General features: G+C 35.4%; 2 protein-coding genes across 2 annotated transcripts; both read right to left on the reverse strand.

Annotated features, from left to right (window-relative positions):
* Positions 1-349: 349 nt before the first annotated feature.
* On the reverse strand, positions 350-2,927 carry LOC149531437 (uncharacterized). Its single transcript, XM_089808338.1, has 5 exons — positions 2,463-2,927; positions 1,824-2,288; positions 1,121-1,714; positions 842-969; positions 350-770 (listed from the first exon to the last, which is right to left on the reverse strand). The coding sequence occupies exons 1-5, from the start codon at positions 2,925-2,927 to the stop codon at positions 350-352; spliced, it is 2,073 nt and encodes a 690-aa protein (XP_089664464.1).
* Positions 2,928-2,993: 66 nt separating this feature from the next.
* LOC149531438 (uncharacterized) lies at positions 2,994-3,707 on the reverse strand. The gene has a single exon (XM_089808339.1). It carries the CDS (start codon positions 3,705-3,707, stop codon positions 2,994-2,996), a length of 714 nt encoding a protein of 237 aa, XP_089664465.1.
* Between the last annotated feature and the right edge of the window lie 18,786 nt (positions 3,708-22,493).

Here is a 22,493-nt window from a genome sequence, read left to right on the forward strand (position 1 = left end):
ATAGCCACCTATGGGTCCAATGAGTGACTTTGGCTTGAAATTTATCCAGAATGACCTGCCAAGACTCCCTAGACTATCTGCCCACAGAAATAGGAATCCCAAGATAGATAAATGGAAGACTCCCAGTTTGGAATCTGAGAATGAGAACAATTCTCCTTTGAATAGACAACAGAGTGTTGAAGAAAAAGATGGAAGACTTGCCCTCATTAATTAGCTGACCAGAGGCTGAAAGGTAGACATCCAACACCCTACGAATGTTAGAAGCTTCCTAAATGGTAGCCATACCCATTAAAGCCGTATCATCCACAAACTGTAAGTGTGATTGAACTAGAAGGCCCCCTCCCCACTGTCAACCCTGAATAAAGTCCCCTGCTACATTCATCTTTATCAGCCGACCCAAACCTTCTACCAGAAGAATAAATAGGTATGGAGAGAGTGGGTCACCTTGCCGTAGACCATGAGAGGCCCCAAAAAGATCAGAGTGCTCCCCATTAATCAAAATAGAGAAACAAGTTGAAGTCACGCAACTCATAACCCAATAGATCCAAGCCTTCTGAAAACCAAAGGCACCCAAAACCTTTTGGAGGAATGACCAACGAACCCTATCATACGCCTTAGCCATATCTAGCTTGATGAACATAGACTTGTCCTTAGATTTGGCCATGGAATGAATAGTCTCAGTAGCCACCACCACCCCATCCAAGATTTGGCGACCTGCCACAAAGCCACTTTGCTCTTCAGAAATAAGCTTTGGAAGCCATGTTTTTAGCCTATTAGTAATCAACTAATATATAATTTTATAAATGACATTGCAAAGAGAATAGGGTGAAAGTGACTTAACCGATCAGCCCCTTCCTCCTTGGGAATGAGAGAAAGGAAGGTAGAGTTTAAAGCTCGAAGCATCTGCTTATTCCTCTGGGATTCTTGAACAACTGCTAGTAAATTGATCTTGATAATGTCCCAAAATTCCTGGAAGAATTCAATCGAAAAACCATCCGATCTAGGAGCTTTCCCCTTTTTTCATCTGGAAAATAGTCAACTCTAGCTCCTCCAAAGAAATGGCTCTCATAAGGTGCTCCTTCATTTCCAAAGAAACCAAAGAAGGAATACAAGAAAGGACCTGAGCCTCTTCAATCGATTCCCCCTCTGAATCCTCCCTAAATAAAGAAATAAAGTACTGCATAGCTTCATTGGAGATATCCTGAAAGGAAGAAAGAACCTCCCCCCTATCATTCACCAAAGTTGATATAGCATTACCATGTCGTCTAGCCTTCATTGAATTGAAGAAGAATGCAATATTCTTAGCACCCTCTTGTAGCCACTCAATCTGGGCTTTTTGTTTCCAAAATATTTCCTCCCTCAGCTCCCATTCCTCCATAGATCTTAACGCTCTAGCTTCCTCCCTTAACAGATGCTCAGACACCCCATCTTCCCTAATCTTCCTAGTGATATCATTCAACTCAGCTTGAGCCACCCTTTTCGCATGGAAAATATTGCCAAAATGTTGCCGATTCCACCATTTTAGCTGATATTTAGTGCACTGGAGGAGTTTAACAAAGATATACATTGCTGTACCATAGGCTGGTCTACCAATCTTCCACCACTCAACCACACATCCATATAGGTTTGGGTCTCTCAACCACGAGCTGGAATTTAAAAGGTGGCTTTTGAGGCAATCGGGTAGAAGAAATAGCAAGCCTAATGGGCCAATGGTCTGAACCACGCCAATCTAATATATCAGAACTGGAAGACCACAATCCGCCCACTCAAAAACATGAAACCATAAACCAATCCAAACGTTCAACAACACATCTATCTCCTACCCTTCTATTGTTCCAAGTGAATTGACCATTGTTGGGTTTAACACCCACTAGATTGAGTGCCAATATATTATCCCAGAATAACACCAAAGAGGGCTCAAGTCTAGCATTGCCCCCCAGTTTTTCAAATAAATCAAGGATAGCATTAAAATCACCCACCATAATCCATGGTAAGTAAGGAAATTGACTACGAACAAAATGAATATTATTCCATGCAAGAAGTTTACCTTGGAACTCAATAGGAGCATAGACATTGGTAAATAGAACAGATTCCCCCGACTCAGGGAAAAAAGAAACCATGGATAAGGAGGATCTAAAAGATAACCACCATAAAGGATGAATCTTGCGAGGGTTCCAGAGACATGCCACACCCCCTGAAGAGCCCTGCGCTCCAATGCATTGACATTGCCCGCTCTTCCACAATTTAGGTGCCAGGCTCATCATGCACTCAACAGAGACCTTCATTTCCTAAAGAAAAAGAACATCAGGAGAATGACTTCTAACCAATTCCCAAACAACTTTTTGTCTAGGGCCGCTGTTCAGGCCCCTAACATTCCATGAAATAATGATCATTTTGGGGGGGGGCAAAAAATGAGAATCCAGGGTCTTAACAGATCTTGACTCCACCAAAGTTTCCCCAACCATCTTGATCTTCTCCAAGTCCTTCTTACATCCACCCTTATCGCTTTTCTCTAAAACCCCCTTCTTGACATCCTTCTGAAGGATACCCAAATGGGAAGATGACTTGCCACGCTTGTCCATATCTAAAATAGTCATCCTTGCAGGAAGAATAGGGCCCTCTTCTCTCTGTCCCAAGTCAGCATTTGACTCTTGAACCAATTGGGCACCTGTATGCCCATCAGTGACCATAGGTGTATCAGATTCCACCTGTAGAGCTGGGATAGGAATGGAAGTGGCAATTGCCAGGCTTTGATCCACTGTTAATTGATCTACACTAGTAAAACCAGGAATGGCATCATGCTGACCCAGTTCATCTAGGACCTCAAACCTGTTAAAAGTATCCCCGTCCTGTCTTTCCATTAGAGTCCTCTTCTGACCTCTTCTCCGATTACGAGCCTTAACCTGAACAAAACCCTCAACATCCATACCATCACCAGAGGCGGGCTTCTTCCCTTTATCCAAACGAGGGGTATTTCCAGGAGGAGGCAGAGGCTACTGCTCCCCAGTTTTGGCCTTCGGGCATCTTCTCATCAAGTGCCCATATTCATGACACAGGCGACATCGAAAAGGAAGGGTTTCATAATCCAGTTGCTGCACCCAAGAGTGTGACCCTACACACATATCCACCGCATCTGGCAAAGGTTTACTCAAATCAAGCTCCACGCAAATCCAAGCAAAAGTCATTACTTTCTTACCAAGGGTTTGTGTTGAAGGCCCCACTGGCCTCCCAAGCATCGAGGCAAGCATATGAAGAACATCCTCCCGGCAACATTCTATTGGAAATCTGGGTAGACGTACCCACACTGGAACTCGATTTGGAAGCTCCTCGGAGGGATTAAAACTTGCATGCCATGGCTTAACAAAAAGCCCAACTTGGTTATAAAAATAGGGCCCTCCCTCAAAAACCCTTTTGCGATCCGCCATGCATGTGAATGTAACCATGAAATAGTTATTTGCAAGCAGGGAGACCTCCATTTCACCCTCTGGATCCCATGTTCTCCGAGCCCAATTCTCCAAAAATTGCAGGGAGACTCTTAATCCCAAAAATTTACAATATAATGAGTTCTTAGAGTAATAATCAACATCTTCGACAATCATTTCAAAAGGGATTACCAGCTTTGGTCTTTCTTTACATCTCTCAAGGCAACCGTTGATCTTCGAGATCCGGGATCCACCAAGCGAGGTCGATTTTGTAGCTCCTGGCATCTAAGAAAAGAGAGCATTATCGAACATCCTCGCCCTCTTCCTTGTCGGACACACTTCCTCTGCATCAAATAATTCTACATCGGGCGTAGCCTGAGAAGGCTCACCCCGAGACATCGTTGGGCACCAACCTGGACAATCCACCCCAGGTCACACCATCCAGGAACTCCCACTATAGATCGACCATGCAAAAACCCTCAGAAACGTGTCCAAAAAAAAACAAACCCGCGTCCACCAACAATTGCAGCAGTTGTTCTTCCCCCCTACACAACCAGACACACCCCCTAGCCTACGCAAGCACAGAAAAAACAAAAATGAGGTAGGGCACGGTTTCCCTAGCTTGGTGTCGAGATATAGAGCTCTACCATTGCCACACCTTCAAAATCCTTTTCCTTCTGACCTCTCTTTCTTTTTGGAGATCATACTCTATTTTCATTTTATGACGCCATCTTGGGTGATGCTGAAACTTGTAGTGTTGGCTAGTACAAAGTTGCCAACTACCAAATCTCTCTCACCTTTCATCATGGGATCAAACTATCTATTCTGTTAGCTCTGAATGGTTGGGTAAACCCTATCCCCAACCTTGTCCTATCCCCTTCAGCGCTCAAATATTCTCTGGCATGCCGAACCAGAATGTCCCTAAGGATCACTAAATGCCATAGTGCTGCGATATTTGACAAGGCATATCTTAGAGCTTGTGCGAGCTATGAATGTGATTCTAGTTCCTATAGGACCATGTTGTGGAGATCTACAATAACCTCTCTCACTTTTTAGAGATCACACTCTATTTTCATTTTACGATGCCATCTCGAGTGATGTTGAAACTTGCAGTGTTGGCTAGTACAAAGTTGCCAACTACCAAATCTCTCTCACTTTTCATTGTGGGATTGAATTTTTTGCTCTGTTAGCTCCAAGTGGTCAGGTAAACCCTTTCCCCAACCTTGTCCTATCCCCTTCAGCACTTGAACATTCTTGAGCATGCCGAACTAGAACATCCCTAAGGGTTAGTAAATTCCATAGGGCTACGATCTTTGATGGGGCATATCTCAGAGCTCGTGCAAGGTATGGATGTGATTCTAGTTCTTATAGGACCATGTTGTGGATACCTAAAATAACCTCTCTCACTTTTTAGAGATCACACTCTATTTTCATTTTACGACGCCATCTCAAGTGATGCTGAAACTTATAGTGTTGGCCAGTACAAAGTTGCCAACTGCCAAATCTCTCTCACCTTTCGTTGTGGGTTCGAACTATCTACTCTATTAGCTCTGGGTGGTTGGGTAAATGTGGCTAAGTCAATTTGGTTGGGTAAACATGTCAAATCTCTCTCACCTTTCATATGTCTTTCTTGATGTGTTCCTAGATTCTAAATATTAATTTGAACTCAGTTGACATGGCTGTAATGATATGTAGGGAGTACTTTACAAAGTGTTTAATAGTTATCTAATTTCAAATTATGATATGATATAGCTGACCTATATGCATATAAAGGTCCTATTATTGGTCTCACCATTGTAGGTAATGAAGATCTACCATAAGACAAGGAGCTACAAGACCTCCCTCAACCACTAGTACAAGAAATTGAATGCATTCTAGACAAGAGGAGAGCCAAACAAATCAAGAGGTCTACTTACTATGAATACCTAGTAAAATGGAAACACCATTTATTGGAGGATGCTACTTGGTTGACACTTAAAAACATTAAGAAGACTGCTTTCAATTTAGAAGAAATCCTAACTAAAGGGACTTAAGTTATTTTGTCTTAGGGAGTATGGTTTTAGTTGTGTGATCATATCTGTGGTGATTCTTATGAACTAAGTTAATTTTTTGAAGATCCTTTGTGTTATTGTGATATTTTAAATTGGTTTGAGATAGTTTAGTTTTGATTTAAAGTGTTTAAGGCAAGTTTTCTAGAAACAATCTAGGAAAAGGCTTGTTAAGAGCTTATTCCACAAATGAAGCCTTAACTTGTATTTGAACTAGTGGAATTCTCTAAGATTCTAGAAAATTCAAGTAAGGAGGGTATAATTATAGATTCCTATAGCTTAGGAAGTGTCTCGATGGAAAAACCATGTTTGCATTAGTCCCTAAGTTGAATAGCTTAGTGTATTCAGGTAGGATTGGGACCAAAAAGATTTAAAAATGTTGAATTGAATTGATGGGTGTAGTTTAGTGGTGGATTTGAGTTATTTTTGGTTAGTAGAGGAGGTCTGAGGCCATGCATCAATTCATGCATCAATTATCTAGTAATTATTTTGAAAACCAAACCCAGTGTGACCTTATTAGGTCTATGTACTTTACATGGGTTAGGTGCCACAGGAATGGAATTGGGAATCTAGGCTTTGGATTCTTAAATAAATTCCAAAAGGGTGTCTGAATCTACCCATAGAATAGTTAGATTTCAACCTAAGAGGAATTTAAGTCCAAAAAATCAAAGTAGGAGACCTATAAGGAATTCTATGATAGTCAACATTTTGTACTGTATGACAATTAGAGGGTTAAACCAAGAGTTGATTCTTGATTAGTTCAACATAAGGAAGGTGTCCCAATAGAAACTTGGGGTTGGTGAAGCCATTAGTGAAGAGTTACAATTATTGGCTTGGAATAGGGCTAGTGTCCCTAAAACAAAAAGGTGCAAGATCTTGATTGGAGAAGTACTCACCTTGGAGGAGTTCACAAATGACCCTATCACTTTGGATAGGCCACAAAAATGATATCCTAAAGGAGTAAGATATTAGGAAGGCCACAAGTTTAGTTTGGTAAATTAGGAAGAAGAAAGTGCTTAAACCTCACTTCTTTCTCAACATCTCTGCATTAGTGAGGGGGAGATAAAGAGGATAGATGGCTACATAGATATGGAAAAAATAGGAATATAAAGAGGGGGGAATAAGAGAGAGTGAGATACAATGATAGAGAGATATGAAAAAAAATTATATAGAGAGATAGAGATAGTGAAGTAGGGAAATATAATTATAAAGGGAGAAGGAGAGAGGGAGAGAAGGAAAGATGCATAGAGATAGAGGGAAACAAAAGAAGGTGTAGGTAGACATGAATATTAAAGGAAATAAAAAGATAGTGATAAATGAATAGAGATATAAGAAGAGGATGAATGTGAGATAAAATAGAGAGAGTTAGGGAGACAGAGAGAGACATCTAGATGGTGATATAGATTCATAGAGATCATCATATTAATACTTAGTTTTCTCTAATTCAAAAAATATTGAAGATATCATGCTAGAACTCTCTTATTGATTTTGTATCGACTTTATACTTAATTTTTCTTCTTTAGGTCATCCTTTTTAGGTTTAAGTGTATGTGCATACATTAATGATTATTAGCAATTATAAAACTTGATCTTCTTCTTATGTAACAATATTTCTATGCTTATATGAATACCCTATTTATTTGATTATATATTTATAAAATTGGTTTGTACAATGAAGGCTAGCTACCTACAATCCAAAGTTTTAATTCAGCTAACAAATGGAGAGCTTCTCAAGCTACTAATTTCTTTCATGGAGTTCCTAATAAATCTCAAGGTTCTCATTTAGGTGATCAATTTCTATGAGGTTCACAAATAGAGCCACTAATTTTCCACTTTTGGTGTTGGGAGGTCTTGGAACATCAAAACCCACTTTGTTACCTTGTGGTAAGAAGGTCATTGCTAATCCAATAAGGGGAAGTTAGATTCTTGTCTCCCTTGGGTGAGTGGAGTTTGTAACCTGTTGGAAAGTTGTATTATCTGTGTTGTATTCATTTGAAAGTGAGTCATAACCCTTGTTTAGTCCTTGTGGAGTTAGGAGAATTTGGGTAGTAGGTTGATTTGATTGGTGCTTCCTTGTGCATACTCTTCATCATCCTCCATCTTGAGTCCTTTCTATGACATGCAAGGGAAATCTTACATAGTCTAATTGTAACTTTTTAAAATATTTTAATTTTTGATTAACACTCTTCTCTCATAGAAATTTCAGAGTTGACTCAATGCATGTTTGTGCAATAATTTGTTATATGTTGGTAATACAATATATTAATTTGATAATATTTAAGATTAACCTGAATAATTAAATTTACAAATTTTTTACATAGAAAGAATCATTTATAACCATTGCATTGTACCAAAATGAATCTAATCTATACATTAATCTAGGACACTTGCATGGTTGATTATTGTTTGTATGAATACAAAGTTGGTGTAGTTGAAGAATTTGACTTTGGATAACACAAGATAACACAACTCTTGTGATCTAGTGATCCCTCCCAAGGTATTTTCCATACCACTAATCCTAATAGAAAACTTAAGACATAAAATATATGGGTGAAATAGAGGGTAGGAGCATAGTTATAATATCACTTTGTGCATTGGGTTAATACTATAAAGGGTAGGATTGGTGCAATGTTGATTTGTAGGTAATACCATTGTAGATCTTGCATTATTACTATGCTTATTGGGGCCTGTATTATATTATCAGCTGTTTTATCTAATGCTCAGTGTATTTTGAATTTGATTGCTTCGATTTGGAATAATCTAGTAGCAGATATTATTTTTGTTAAGGGAAGTGTTAGGTATATTACAGTAATGGATTTCTTTCCAAGGCATTTGATCTTTCTGTGACTACCTCGGAAACAAGTCAAGCTATCAAGCAGCACCTCTTAAACTTTGTGAGATTGATCTTGACTGATAAAGTTTATTGCCAATAAATATTGTATCAAAAATTCAAACTAATTAGGTATTGAATTAAACTTGATAAATGAATGACAGAAAAGGAAATCTTTAAACATGAACAAGATCATAAATCATATGACGATGACATTTTGGAAATGATTAACTTATGCTTAAACAATGATAAAGTTTATTGTTAATCAATATTATATCAAAGTTTCAAATAGATTAGGTATTGAATTTAATGTCATACATGAACATATCTAATTTAATGTCATACATGAACAAACATATAATATAAAATGATAACCAATAATGTCACATGTACATTAACAAACACATAATATATTATGATAACCAATAATATCATATATCAACAAACATATCATATATTAACCAATAATGTCATAAGTCGAATAATGTCATACATCAAATATAAAATGTCATATATACATCAAATGTGTATCAAATATGTCGACTAATGCCTATATATATACATTTCTTTCAACTATATTTTTTCCTTCCCATGAGGGGAAGGAAACAAATCTCTCGAGGTCTTTTTTCATCATGTGGAGGGAGACGATGGAGATGATGGGGTCCTCCTAACATGCTTGCTCATTCTCTTGTTGAGGCTCTTCTCTAACTCGAGCTGATATAAAAAAAGTAGATATGAATCAATATTTATTATACATTGAAATCAAATATATGTACACACAAAATTAATTATTTTCTTACTACCATCAAATAGTCACTTTGTAAGTCCACCTCAAAGGCTCGTGGATGATCAGGCATGACAAGACCCTACAACAATTCAATCAATATAATCACTTATAAATAACATTAAAATTTTTGATACTAATTATTATAAATAACAACTAAAACCAGGAAAATTCTTTCATACCTCAGTCAATGGCTGTGAGCTAGCCATAGCTATGGCCACTCCACAATCGACAGATTGTCAGAGATGAGGAGGAGTGTCTGACATCATGAGATGCATGTCATACAATACACGTTACATGTAAAATGAAACATGAAACAAATATAATTAAATGAATTAAATTAACATGAAACAAATGTACTTGTATGTAGCTCGTATGATGTCTATGCTTCGAGTTCATAGTAAATGTTGACAGTCCTGTAGAGAACTGATGCACATGCATAATTTTTTTCGTCAATCCTTAATATGATTTCTTAATAAATATATGTATTAATTTAAATGATTAAATTGATACATACCTCTAGACTCATGGACGAGACAAAAAATGGGGCTAGAGGATCGCTGCTAGGCCCACCAACACTCTGACCCTAAATTTTGAACAATGTCAATAGATGCTAATTAATTAATCATTCACTATACATATGAAATGTGATCAAATTAGTAAATTATAATTGTAATTTATGTGTGTGTCAATGCCAAATGTGCCATTTAGGAACTGATCAGTGACGATCCCATCATCCTCACCATCTCTAGCATGAGTGCCAAATGTGCATAAGGATCTGCATGAAGTGCACATGTGGCCGCAATGTGCAAAAGGCTCCCCCTCAACTAATGGGCTCATGGAATGGATGAGGGTCTGTGTCAAAGCATTAATGATCCCTAGAGCACTAGCCTCTACATGTTCCTTCACAACTGAAGGAATAGTCACATGCTCACACTATGGCTTGACCACAGGTGCCCTAACTACATTAGGGTCATGATGTGCTCTCGGCCTCTCAAATGATGATCCCCCACCTCTACCTTGGGAGTCTAATATATCAAAATAATTGGGGATCTCCCCAAGAACAAACTCACAATACAATTTCTTCAAAAAATACATGGGGACCTTGTGATTGTTGCAAGGAGGGGCATCAAAAACCATCCACCATCTATCCCAAAAATGATTTCTAATAGCATCATGTATGCACCAATGGATGGGGAACTGTTTAGTACCCTCTATAATAGTATTTTGCTCACTGGGTTACCTAAATAATGCACTTATTCTACCTTTTGGTATTTCTTTTTTTTTTAACATCTTCATATGAAAATTTATTTGCATAAAATCTTATTTGTTCATCCCTCTTAACTCGCCAAATATCTAACTGACCACTAACTAAGGCTATTTGGGTCTTAATGGATTCGAGGGATGATGCCAATTGAGCCCTCATTGGATTGGTTTGTCTAGATCTTTTCAACTAACCAATGAGTCCTTCTAATTCAGTTTTGCCTCTTTCTATTTCATTTATTATATTTTCTTGTGTGCTAGGCAGAGGTCTTGCAATTGGTTCAAGTTGCGAAATTTGTTGTTCTTTTTGGGGAAGGTTTTGGTTTTGAGGTTCTTGTGGATTTTCTGGTTGATTATTGACATTTCTTGATAAAAAATCAATTGAAATCTAAATAAATAAACAAATCTAAATAAAAATTGTAAAAACCCTACAAAAAAATATAAACAACCTACAAAACAATATGAAAAATGTATCAAACAATGAAAAATGAAGTTTAGATCACATACGGTGTGGGTGTGGGCGTGCTTGTGATCTCAAATTTTGCTAATGAGGAGGCATATCGGCAAGGTAGGTGGTGAAAAGTGTTTTTTTATGCAACTCGCGTACGTGCTGCTGTTGGAAGAAGCTAAAAAATTGAGATAAAATAAATGGGTTGGGAGTATGCAGCCCAATTATAAAATTTTACTTCTTTTAAAGCGTGTACGCTATTAAAAAATGGAAAAAAAAAGGTTGTCACCTTTTTGGCACCACAACTTAGTGCATATACCCTTGTGGAGAAGAAGTTCATATAGCCTTTGAGTTCCGTTTGTTAGATGATTGAGGGGAGGGGTGAATTAGTTATAACTAGTTATCCTACATTTCTTAAAAAAACTTTTCACCAACTTAAAATTCCTAAACTTTCAAATCATTAACTTGGTTACCCAATCTAACATCATAATTTAAACTGATATTAATATTGTATCGAACTATCAACTTTGTTAGATAACTGAGAGAGGGGGGATAGGAGTTGTGAATCAATTATGTATAATTATCTTATAGTCCCTTCAAACATTTCAGTATGAATAGAAATTCATAACCTTTAATATTGATTACTCGGTGATCTCATTCAACTTCACATTTAACTCTTAAAATTAATTTACACCAAACTGTTAACTCATTGTCTTTATCATTACCAATATAAAAATTATAACTTCATTGTTATCAAGTTGCAGTAAAAAGTAGATATCATGATAATCAAGTTGTAACATAACAACAATCACACATTTGACATCAAGATTTTTAACATGGAAACTTTCTAAAGGGAAAAACCACTTGGGAAGGACAACCCAAATTTTTTCACTCTTCTAAAGTTAGCTATACTAGGAGCCAACCTTATTAAAGGTTTACATACACATTGTCAATGTGACCTAGTTAGAGGATTTACATCAAAATATCATTTAGACCTTATCACTCCTTGATCATGTTTAAAAAGTGACTTGTTTTAAAGGACTTACAAATATCTCTAATCCATGTTACCATATAGGATTTCATAGACTTGTTAGGTCCACTCGGTTGAGATATTTTTATTCTATGATAATTAGAAAGTAATAGTTCAAATGATCTATTAGGTTTATCACTATATTGCTTATTTATATCTCTATTCTACTTGGTATCTTTCTAATCTCTTTAGTTTGATCTCTGTTCGAGGCTAATTCACACGTCTCTTTCACTTTGTACTTAACTTTGCTTTAATCTTCTCTATACTTTTTTCAATACCCCTTTCTTCTTTCAACTTTTCCTTCTCCAAAAAAGATTCACATTCATTCAACATTCAACCAACAACCAAAATTTGTTCCAACTTCTCCTTAAATAGTAGTCTTATAGCTTCATCATTCTTCTTGGTTTTGTTGCTTAAACACAATAATCAATCTTAGATTCATTACATTTAGTCACTTCAAAAATTGTACTTTCATATAAATTTTTGCTCATCCTTATCCTTCTTCAATATCCATCACCAGATCTTCATTATATTTTTTTAGTTGTAAATATTGTAACAAACTTTGAATTTAGCTTTTTAACTTTTGAAACATTCTTTATTTTCACTAAAAGTTAGACACAGATTCCATATTTCTTTACTTATTCTTCCTATTGTTATTATTTGAATATAACATTTTACTCAAGTCAAAAATCACTCAATTAATACTAAACTTTCTTGGTTAGCATTGAACTTTAACATGCTTTGCCAACTGCTTGGTGACAACTTTAGTCCCTTGGTGAACATTCTCTTTATTCTTTCACCTTATCACTTGGTGTATCTTGTATAACTTGTTACATTATAATATTAAATGATTGTAAATAATCAAACAAACATTACTTTATTATTGTTCAACTCATTCAAATGCACATTGAATACCATACTTATCAACTTATGTCATCAAAATAATTTTTTCAAATCCTCTTCATCAATCAAATGATATGGAACTCTACTGAATTAGGATAATATCTAATAAACTAAGACTTGACATGAATGACAACATAATAATTGATATGACTCTTTTACATACATTCATAGCAGTCTCATTTACATCATCAATTGAGCCTCACAATCTCCCTCTTTGGCATTGATGGAAACACATAACATATGATTTTACATTACAAAATATTACATAAGATAATAAAAGGTATGCATTGAAAACAATACAACTAGTCAACAGAGTTTTCATCAATAGGTGTACTCAATCTGTACCTTTAGCAATAAACCTAAACATTTCTCTCCCTTAGGATATGATCTTCTTCTGTACACTTAGTCTTTCTCTTTATTCACTCCCCATTTTCTTAACCATTCTTATTTATTGTCTCTATCTCATATAGCTTCTCTCCATCTTAGTCATTTACTCCCCCTTTAACTTAACCTTACTTACCGATTCTCTCCCCCTTTAAAAATTACGCCAAAAGTAACTACAAATTCCAATGTGAAATGTATAAAACCTTGTAGTTATCCTTGTACCTTTTATGTACTATTTTAATTAGTTTCATTAGCGTCATCTTCACAACTTCAAGAAATTTTTTAAGAGTAAACTTTTGCATCAATTCTATAAAGGTATTTCTATCATCCATGAATTGATGCAACACATATATTCTCTTAATGAATTTAGGATAGGGGAAGGAACCCCAATTTACCTCTTAGATACTCAAAAACATCCTTAAATAATGCCTTATTAAAAATATCTACAATTTTCTCTTTAGAATTCACATATTCGAGCCTAAATTATTTCTCTTTTACTTGCTCCATCAATTAATGATACTTGATTGATATATGTTTTTTTCCTTTTCATGCATCACCAGATTCTTTGATATATTTATTGCATTGGTGTTATCATGATAAATAGTAATAGGCTCAATTATCTCTTCTGGTATACCTTCCAAATATTTCTTAATCCAAATAATATTTGGAAAATTGATTGCAACATCAACATACTTAGCTTCAAGTATAGATTGTGAAATGCAACTCTATTTCTTACTTAACCATGTTATTAATCTTTCTCCTAAAAAGAAAGCTCAACCACATGTGATTTTTCTATCATCAACATTACCTACCCAATCAACATCAGTATAGATTTTAAGTTTAAATTCATCCTCTTATTTATACCATAATCCAAAATCTTCAGTACCTTTAAGATATTTGAATATCCTCTTCACAATGGTCATGTGTGTTTCCTTTGGTTTAGATAAAAATATTGCAATAATTCTAATAATATGTGTAATATATGTTCAACTGTACACAACATAGTGTAATTTACCAATAATCAATCTGTATTATGTTTCATTTACCTCTATAATAGTTGTTGATCTCAGATTGGTTTTGACAAGTGAGTGTCAACACACTTAAGCCATTTACTTAGTTCATGCCGAGCTAGTAATACATGTCAAGCACAACATATAAATATTAGACCATGCCAAGTTGCAATGAGTGCCAAGTCACTCATGTGCCAAGTCACTCAAGTGCCAAGCAGATAGACCATGTCAAGTGATTCAAGAGTCGAGTAAACAATGGATGTCGAGTAATGTAGGTGCCGAGTCATAGTATAAAGAATAGTGCATGCCGAGCATCAGAGGCTTCAGATGCTGAGTAAGACAATTTTGACATTTTTTTTGTAATGTCACAAACAACTATATAAACCATTTTTGAGCCGACTTAAAATTGTATTTTGATATTTTGGAGATAAGGACAAATCTCTATTTGGATTCCTATGCAATTACATGCAGCCAATCAAAAAATGGGAAGGATTAAGTGGAAAAATAGATGAATCTTAGCCATATATTCATACCTAACCCTAAGCTATCTAAGTCTTCCTAAGGAGGACAAAGCCCTAAACTCTTTATAGAAAGAGAGTGTGTGTAAGGAATTGAAGGAGCGAACAAGATAGTTTGCATGTAGAGCATCCAAGGTGACTTAGAAGTTATGAAGAAAGAGTGAATTGCTGAATTAGTTAGAGAAGAATAGAGGATAGAGAAAAGGATACAACATTGAGACATATGATCATGAAGGATCAAAAGAGATTATTTAGAGGTGATTTGTTATCAGGCAAGCAAGTGCCAACTAAAAGATCTATGTTGAGACATTTTAACAGATGATTTCAATCAAATCACTTAAGCACAGTAGTCCTAACAGGTTGTATGAAATCCTTTAACAAGGTGCTTACTTAGTTGTAAGTTGAAGTCCTCTCACAAGGCACACTTCTAAAAGGGTGTTGAAATCCTCTAACAAGGTGAGACCTAATAGTATTTGTAAGCCTTTAATAGGGTAGACCTTTCACATGGTAGATCATGTCTACAATAATGAATATTTGTGGGTGTCATCCGCACCCCAATTTTACCGTCTCTCTTGGAGGGTTTCTAGGTAATCATATCTGGTGTTATGTGTGTGAATGCTTACACAGATATATGATTTAGATGTATATGCTTATATGTTATTTCAGTTTACTTATTGAATGCATGAGATAGATGTGTGGTGAAAGTTTTATGGGTCCAAATTTAAACTACTAATTCACCCCCCCTCATAAGTTTACCTTTCCTATTGTATTTCCAATAGTAGTATCATCCTTTGATAATTTCACTCCAATCACCATAGGTGTAATGACTGGTCTAACATCATCCATTCCAAATGTCTTCAAGATTTTCTTTGCATTCTTAGATTAAGTCACATATATACCATTCTTTGTTTGATGAAATTGTAGGCCAATGATTTTTTTATCTCACCAAACATAGACATCTCAAATAAAAAAAATGTCTTACATAACACATCATTCCTCCAAATATAATATCATCCACAAATATTTCAGCAATCAACACCATAATTTTAGATTCACATTTCAAATATAGATTATTGTGCTCACTTGTTGTAGCAAATCCAATCTTAATCAAATAGGAATGTAACCTTTCATACCATACTCTCTATGCTTGTTTTAGTCCATACAATTCCTTGTTCAATTTGCAAATAGTGTTCCTTTGATTAGGTTCAATGCATCCTTTTCATTGTTCTATGTAGACTTCTTCTTCAAGTATCCATTCAAAAATGCATATTTGACATCCATTAATTGATATACTTTGAACTTCTTATAAGTAGAATAATCCAACAATGTTCTTACACCTTCCAATCTTGCTACAAGTGCAAAAGTATCACCATAGCCTATTCCTTCTTCTTGTGCATAACTTTTACAAACTAGTCTTACTTTGTTTCTCACCACTTCTCCATTTTCATTCAACTTATTTAAGAAAATTGATTTTGTTCCTATCACATTCTTGTCTGTAGATCTCAACACTAACATCCATGTGTTGATATTCTATATTTGATTAGTATCTTCATTCATAATATTTATCCAATTTTTATTTTCAAGTGCAATTTTAACCGTTGGTTCAAATTTAGTTATCAAACATGTAGTACCTCTTAAGTTACTTCTTGTCATCACTCTAGTGATTTTGTCTCCAATAATTTGTTTAGGTGAGTAATTATTTCTCAAATATTTTTCTAATATAGGTTGAGTTCCTTGATTCTCAACATTTTCTTCACTTGGTAGGGATTCAAGTTTTTTCTTGGGTTGTATTATTTGGTGCTCAGGTAGGGAAGTATGTGACTCGAGTAATAATGTCTGGTGCTCCATAGCTTTTTATTATAACTCATGTAATATATTTGGTGCCTCTTCATACACATACACAAACTTGTTGTAATTTTCAAGTTCCCTCTTTTTTTCCATATTGTTCTTGTCTCCAACTCATCAATTTTCATATTTGAACTTTGAATCATTTTGTTAGTAGCTTTGTTCAAACATTTATAAGCTTTTCCCTTGGATAAATATGCAAGAAATAAACCTTCATCTCCTTTTGAAATAAATTTACCATTATTTGCATTCTTATGAATATAATACCTATTTCCAAAGATTTTTAACTAACTTACACTAAGTGTATGAGCATACCAGAGTGCATAGTGTATTTTGTTTGTTCCTTTCTACATCTAAACTCGGTTGAGAGTATAAACAACTATCCTAATAGCTTCTCTCTAGAATATTTGTGCAACATCTTTTTCAATCATCAATGTCCTCACACAGTTCAAATTTTATCTATTTCTTCTCCTAGCAATTCTATTTTGTTGTTGTGTCCTTGGTGCAAACAACTATCTCTTAATACCATGCTCAACACAAAAAAATAGTGAATTCAATAGACATAAAATCAACACCTCTATTAGATCTTAAATATTTCATTGATTCACTAGTTTCTTTCTCAACTCTATCCTTATACCATTTGAACATATTAAAAACACGTGATTTTAATTTCATGAACATGACAATTATCATTCTAGAATAATCATTGAAAAGTAAGATGAAATATATGTCACCATAATAACTTTCTTTACTAATAGGTCCACACAAGTCAGTATGCACTAGTTCCAATATTTCATTAGAAGTGTGTGCCTTTCTTTAAAAGCCCAACTTTCTTATCTTACCAAGATGATATTCTTTGCACATAACATTCTTAGGTTTTTGCAAACTCAATTAGCTTCTAATCTTTTATTTCTACACCCTCATCATATTCTCAAAACTTACATGACACAACCTTTTATGTCACAACAATACATCCTTTACATTTGCAAAAAAGCTTGTCTCAACAATAGGATCAAGAGAAAATAAATTACCTTTTGTTTGCATCCTAGTTCCAATAAAATTTCCTTCATCATCAAAGATCTTGAATTTTTTGTTCTGAAATTCCGTCTTGTGACCTAAATTATTCAACTGAGAAACACTCAAAAGATTATACTTTAGACCTTGTACACAATATGCATCATCACATCTAATTTTTTCATTCAACATTAGTGATACTTTTCCTTTCAATGGACATGGAACATTATTATCTAACTTAACAGTTCCACTACCATCAATTTCTTCAAATTTGTCAAACATACTTATGCGACCATTCATGTAATGTGAGCATCCTTTATCTATAATCCATGTATCATTTTTGATAACATGTGAAAAAAAGGAAGTTTCACTCTCATACCTTTCTCCATTGATATCTTCCTTGATAGAAACATAGGCCATCTCAACTACTTCTCTTCATCAGTATTGGACTCAATCTTCTCTTCTTCAGAAATGTAGCATGTTTTCTTCCCTTCATCTTTGTAGTCCTTGTTCTTCCTGTACTTATAATCTTTCTTCTCATTTCTGTAACTCTTACTTTTGTTCAGACACTTAGTTGAAAAATGACCAACTTTATTGCACTTAAAAAAATTAGGGGTAGTTTACCTTTGAATTTACCTTTACCTTTTGATAACCTTCTTGAACTTGCAATGCTTCAAGTTCATTTAGATCATCGTTCAATTTAGACTCACTTTCATCTTTATTTGTCTTCTCTTTCTTTGAGTTTCCAATGGTTAGTGAAGACTTAAAGGCATTTCCAAGTGTAGCCATACTATTATCATAATTTTTCAATTGAAATGCAGTTAACTGACCAACCAAACTATCAAGTGTCAAAACATTACTATACATAACTCTAACTTTTTGAATTGTAAACACTTTTATAGCACAAATAGGAAGAAGAGTCCTAAGAACTTTACTTAAAATTTCACTATCACTAGTAATACCTCTACCAGCTCTGATTGGACTTACAACTTCCAAATATCAAAGTTATAAATTCATTGTTACCTAGTTGTTACCAAGTTGTAGTAAAAATTAGATATCATGATAATCAAATTGCAACATAACAATAATCAAACGTTTGACACCAAGATTTTTAATGTGGAAACCCTGTAAAGGGAAAAAGCACCTGGGACTGACAACCCAAAAAAATTCACTCTTTTGAAGTGATATTTTCTAAGAGCCAATCTTGTTAAAGGTTCACATAAACATTGTTAATGTGACCTAGTGAGAGGATTTACACCAAAATATCATCTAGAACTTATCACTCCATGATCATGTCTAAAGAGTGGCCTACTTTAAAGGACTTACAAACATCTCTAATTGATGTTACCATATAAGATCTCACAGACTTGTTAGGTCCACTAGGTTAAGAGGTTTTTCTACTACAATGATTAGAAAGTAATAATTTAAATGATATGGTAGATTTATCATGACTATCTTTCCTATTTAGATCTTTGTTTTTCTTGGTCTCTTTTTTATATCTGTTTGGATGATTCACACCTTCTCTCTTTCACTTTACACTTAACTCTACTTTGATTTCTCTCTTCTCTAGTTAGTTCTTTCTTCTTTTAGCTTTTCCTTGTCCAACAACAATTCACATTCATGTTGGAAATACAATAGGGAAAGTAAACTCTGAGAGTGGGGTGGGGGGTGAATCTGTCCTTCAAAACTTTAACCATAAATTTATTCACCACACATCCATCTCACAATTTGCATGTAAGTTGAAATAGCTAGCTAAACATATTCATCCATACTATGAAAGAAAATAACATTGAACATGTTGGTCTAAATTTTTGTATGGTAGAAATCCTTTGCCTAGATGTAGAAAATTCAGATTTGTCTCCATAAATTGATAAATGGGTTTCTAGCTAAGTCATCCTTTTATTAGCCTTTGAAAATTTTGCGATAACCCTATGTTTCAGTCCATTCGTATTTTTTTCAAGCACGAAATGTTTTAATTTTCAAAAAAGATGAATATTCTATTGTCTTTTATCCTCCACGCCTTGAGCTACTTTTCCTCTCAGATTTGCCAGCCATCCGATCTAATTAGATCAACCATTGTCATTTCCTCACTATGATAACATGGGCACTCTTTATGTATATCAAGGTAGCGAGTGCCCAAAATTTGTAAAATGGGACTGCAAAATGAAACACGACAATCAGAGATTTATTTTCTAGCCGATCATTCAATTGTAGACACTTGGCAAGTGTTGTCAGAATGGAAAAAGGAACCCAATGGAAGCAGTCAGAAGTCAACACCAGAATGATGATTATTCCGATGTCTCACTACCTCGCTATTAGAAAAAGTTTACATCTTGTCGTTAGCGAAGTAGTGAGGTGCCATGAAATCAAAGGCATGATGGCATCAAAATTTATCAGTAACCATGATTTGTCTAGGTGACATGATCAGTAATAACTGCTATTGTCAGAAGCAGTTGGTAGGAGCAATAATGATTTGATGGGTCCTAGTATTTTATGACATCGAGATTTATTAAAATTTCCAAAGCTTGCTACCTCACTATCAAAAAATTCTAGCATCTCATTGTTAGCGAAGTAGCAAGGTGCCGTAAAATCAATCGTCGGTGGGACTTCTAGCAACATGGATGATGACTAGGACTAAAGTAAAGTCTTGTTGGGTGCCAGAAGTGCAGAATCTCCTATGTCATCAATAGTCTAGACCCATGCCCCACTGATCAAGGGTACAAGAGATCCTAATCGTTAGACCAAAGCAAAATCAACAATCCTCGCTATCTCGCTTTGGAAAGTTGCAAGTTGTTTAAGCTAAGAGACATAGCAAGTATGGGACCCACTACCTTTCAGGAAACTTCATGCAATTTCTCCACCTTTGATTCAATCTCAGATCAATGACCGTCACTGTCTCACCATAAAGAGTTGCTCAAACAATAAGTATAGCGAGGTAGCGAATGAGGGCCCACCACTATTTTTCTAAGTAGTACAGTAACATATCATTTGCAAGATCAAGATCAAATCGATGGTTGTCACTGATTTGCTATAGCAAGGTGCTTGTTCTTTATGTATAGTGAAGTAGCAACCAGCTGACATGTGTCCTCAGTTGCCAGTAGGTCCAGACAGAAGTGCCATCAAGGAAAGAGCTATGTATGTGGGTAATTTTCATTGGATCGATTGACCAACTTGTCAAGTGCAACACCTAGTTGTTTTTCTCCATATCCCATGATCATAGGATTTTTAAAGATCGACGATGCAAATTTAAACGTAGAATATGGTGCTATTCTGTGTATTAATTAGACATGAAATCTTTTCATGTGAGGAAAAAACATAGTATAATACAGAAGATTTCATCAGTTTCACCTTACGCGACCAAAGATTTTGAGATATTCCTGAGCATAAGTAATTACTAAAGAAAATCGTGCTGAAGTTTGGCAAACTTGTGAAGCAGTTTGTTTACGAAATTTTTTTGCAGGAATACAGAGGAAAACGAGGATGCAATTCAAGTAAGTAAATCTGCTATAATCTCTGTAGGTGTTTCATTTCTACAAAGCATAATCAAAGATGCCTCCAAACAAGGGATTTTCAGGTCAAGTAAATTATTTGGATAGAAATGTACATGATGACTTGCTTGAGTTGTTGCCTAAGTCTACTGTAGAAACAGTGCAAGTTAAAAGGTTGAACTCATTAAACCCTAGGTTGAGAATAGCTGATGGATTGTATGACAAGGGTAATTGGGTCTAGGATGCCCAAACCTCACAAACTGGTTTAAATTTGTTCAAGAAGCGGTTTGCAAAAAGGAAATTGTATGCCCCACATGCCAATATATGGAATTTTGACCTAGGAAAGCTAGTTGTTCCCAGTGTGTTTATGGATTATGACCTCCTTGAGGCCATGGCGAAGAGTTATGATCAAGCCACTAGGGTAGTGAGAAGAGTAGATGGTGAAATTCTAATCACCATCAGCCCAGAAGAGATTAGAGAAGTTTTTTGTTTGGGACCTCTCACTAGGTATCATATGCCCATCGATTTGACAGAATTAGAAAAGGAATATATGTCAAAGAAGGACGTAGTTAGACAAGGTGCACTGAAGACCCACATTGGCAAAATTGGAACCCTACCAACAATAACATCATCCTCTAAAGAACCTTTTAAGAAATCATGCTTCAATGCCAGGGTAGTAGAGATATATAGGACCCTATGCAGAGTTTTTTGAGAGGATGAAGAAGACTTTATCCCTATGAGTTTTATGTATATGATCACTCAAATCTCCTCATTTGGTGTGGAAATAATTTTTGATTTTGCTTCTTATCTGGCTGATGAGATTCACAGTGGACTAGTAGGGATTGCAAAGGGTAAGGTTGAAAAGGTTTGGAGTCAATATTCCCTATTGGTGCACATGTTTTAATTTAAGGGGGCTACATACTTTGGTAAAGAAATGGTTCTGAATAGAGAACAAGAGGGAGAAGAACTACTAGTTCAATTATGGAGTGCAGATATGACTAGGGAGGCAAAAAATGCTAGTTTTGTTAGATTTGATAGGCACTTTTCTGTCAAATTGAGATGCCTCATATTGAGTGACAATCCCAGAATTCCTAAGGCACTAATGCATCTTGTTAGGCCTATGGAAAAACCCCATAGTCTAAAAATTTCACATAATTGGGGAGATATCATCCCTTATTCAGTTTCAACTATCATCAGAGTTTATGGATTCCAAGGGACACCCCATGTACTACCTTACCAAGTGCCTTTAAATGTAGGAGTGGCTGAATTTTTGTAGCAGTTGGGAGGAGTGGAAGAAGCCTTTTTGCACAAAAGGGGAACAGGATCAATTTTTCCTACTTGCATAGTAGCCCACCAGTTTGTAATAACCAAGGAGGGGTGGGTCTTCCTCTACAAATTTTTGGATCAGTATAAAATGGCAGTATCTCACTCTCATTTTTATGATGCAGAAGATTTCTTTAATCCTGCTCTTAGGCATAGAATTAAGCTTCATCCAGCTCAACATGAA

Source organism: Cupressus sempervirens, chromosome 11 (genome assembly GCF_028749045.1).
Source record: "Cupressus sempervirens isolate cs-2001-9-10 chromosome 11, ASM2874904v1, whole genome shotgun sequence".
NCBI classification, from domain to species: Eukaryota; Viridiplantae; Streptophyta; class Pinopsida; order Cupressales; family Cupressaceae; genus Cupressus; species Cupressus sempervirens.

Coding starts and splice junctions, on each gene's coding strand:
- LOC149531437 (XM_089808338.1), bottom strand. CDS start 2,927: ATGGATGTTGAGGGTTTTGTTCAGGTTAAGGCTCGTAATCGGAGAAGA. Junction 2,289..2,462: donor ACTTGGAGAAGATCAAGATG/GTTGGGGAAACT, acceptor CTTTTTCTTTAG/GAAATGAAGGTCTCTGTTGA. Junction 771..841: donor AAGGAGGAAGGGGCTGATCG/GTTAAGTCACTT, acceptor GATTACTAATAG/GCTAAAAACATGGCTTCCAA.
- LOC149531438 (XM_089808339.1), bottom strand. CDS start 3,707: ATGCCAGGAGCTACAAAATCGACCTCGCTTGGTGGATCCCGGATCTCG.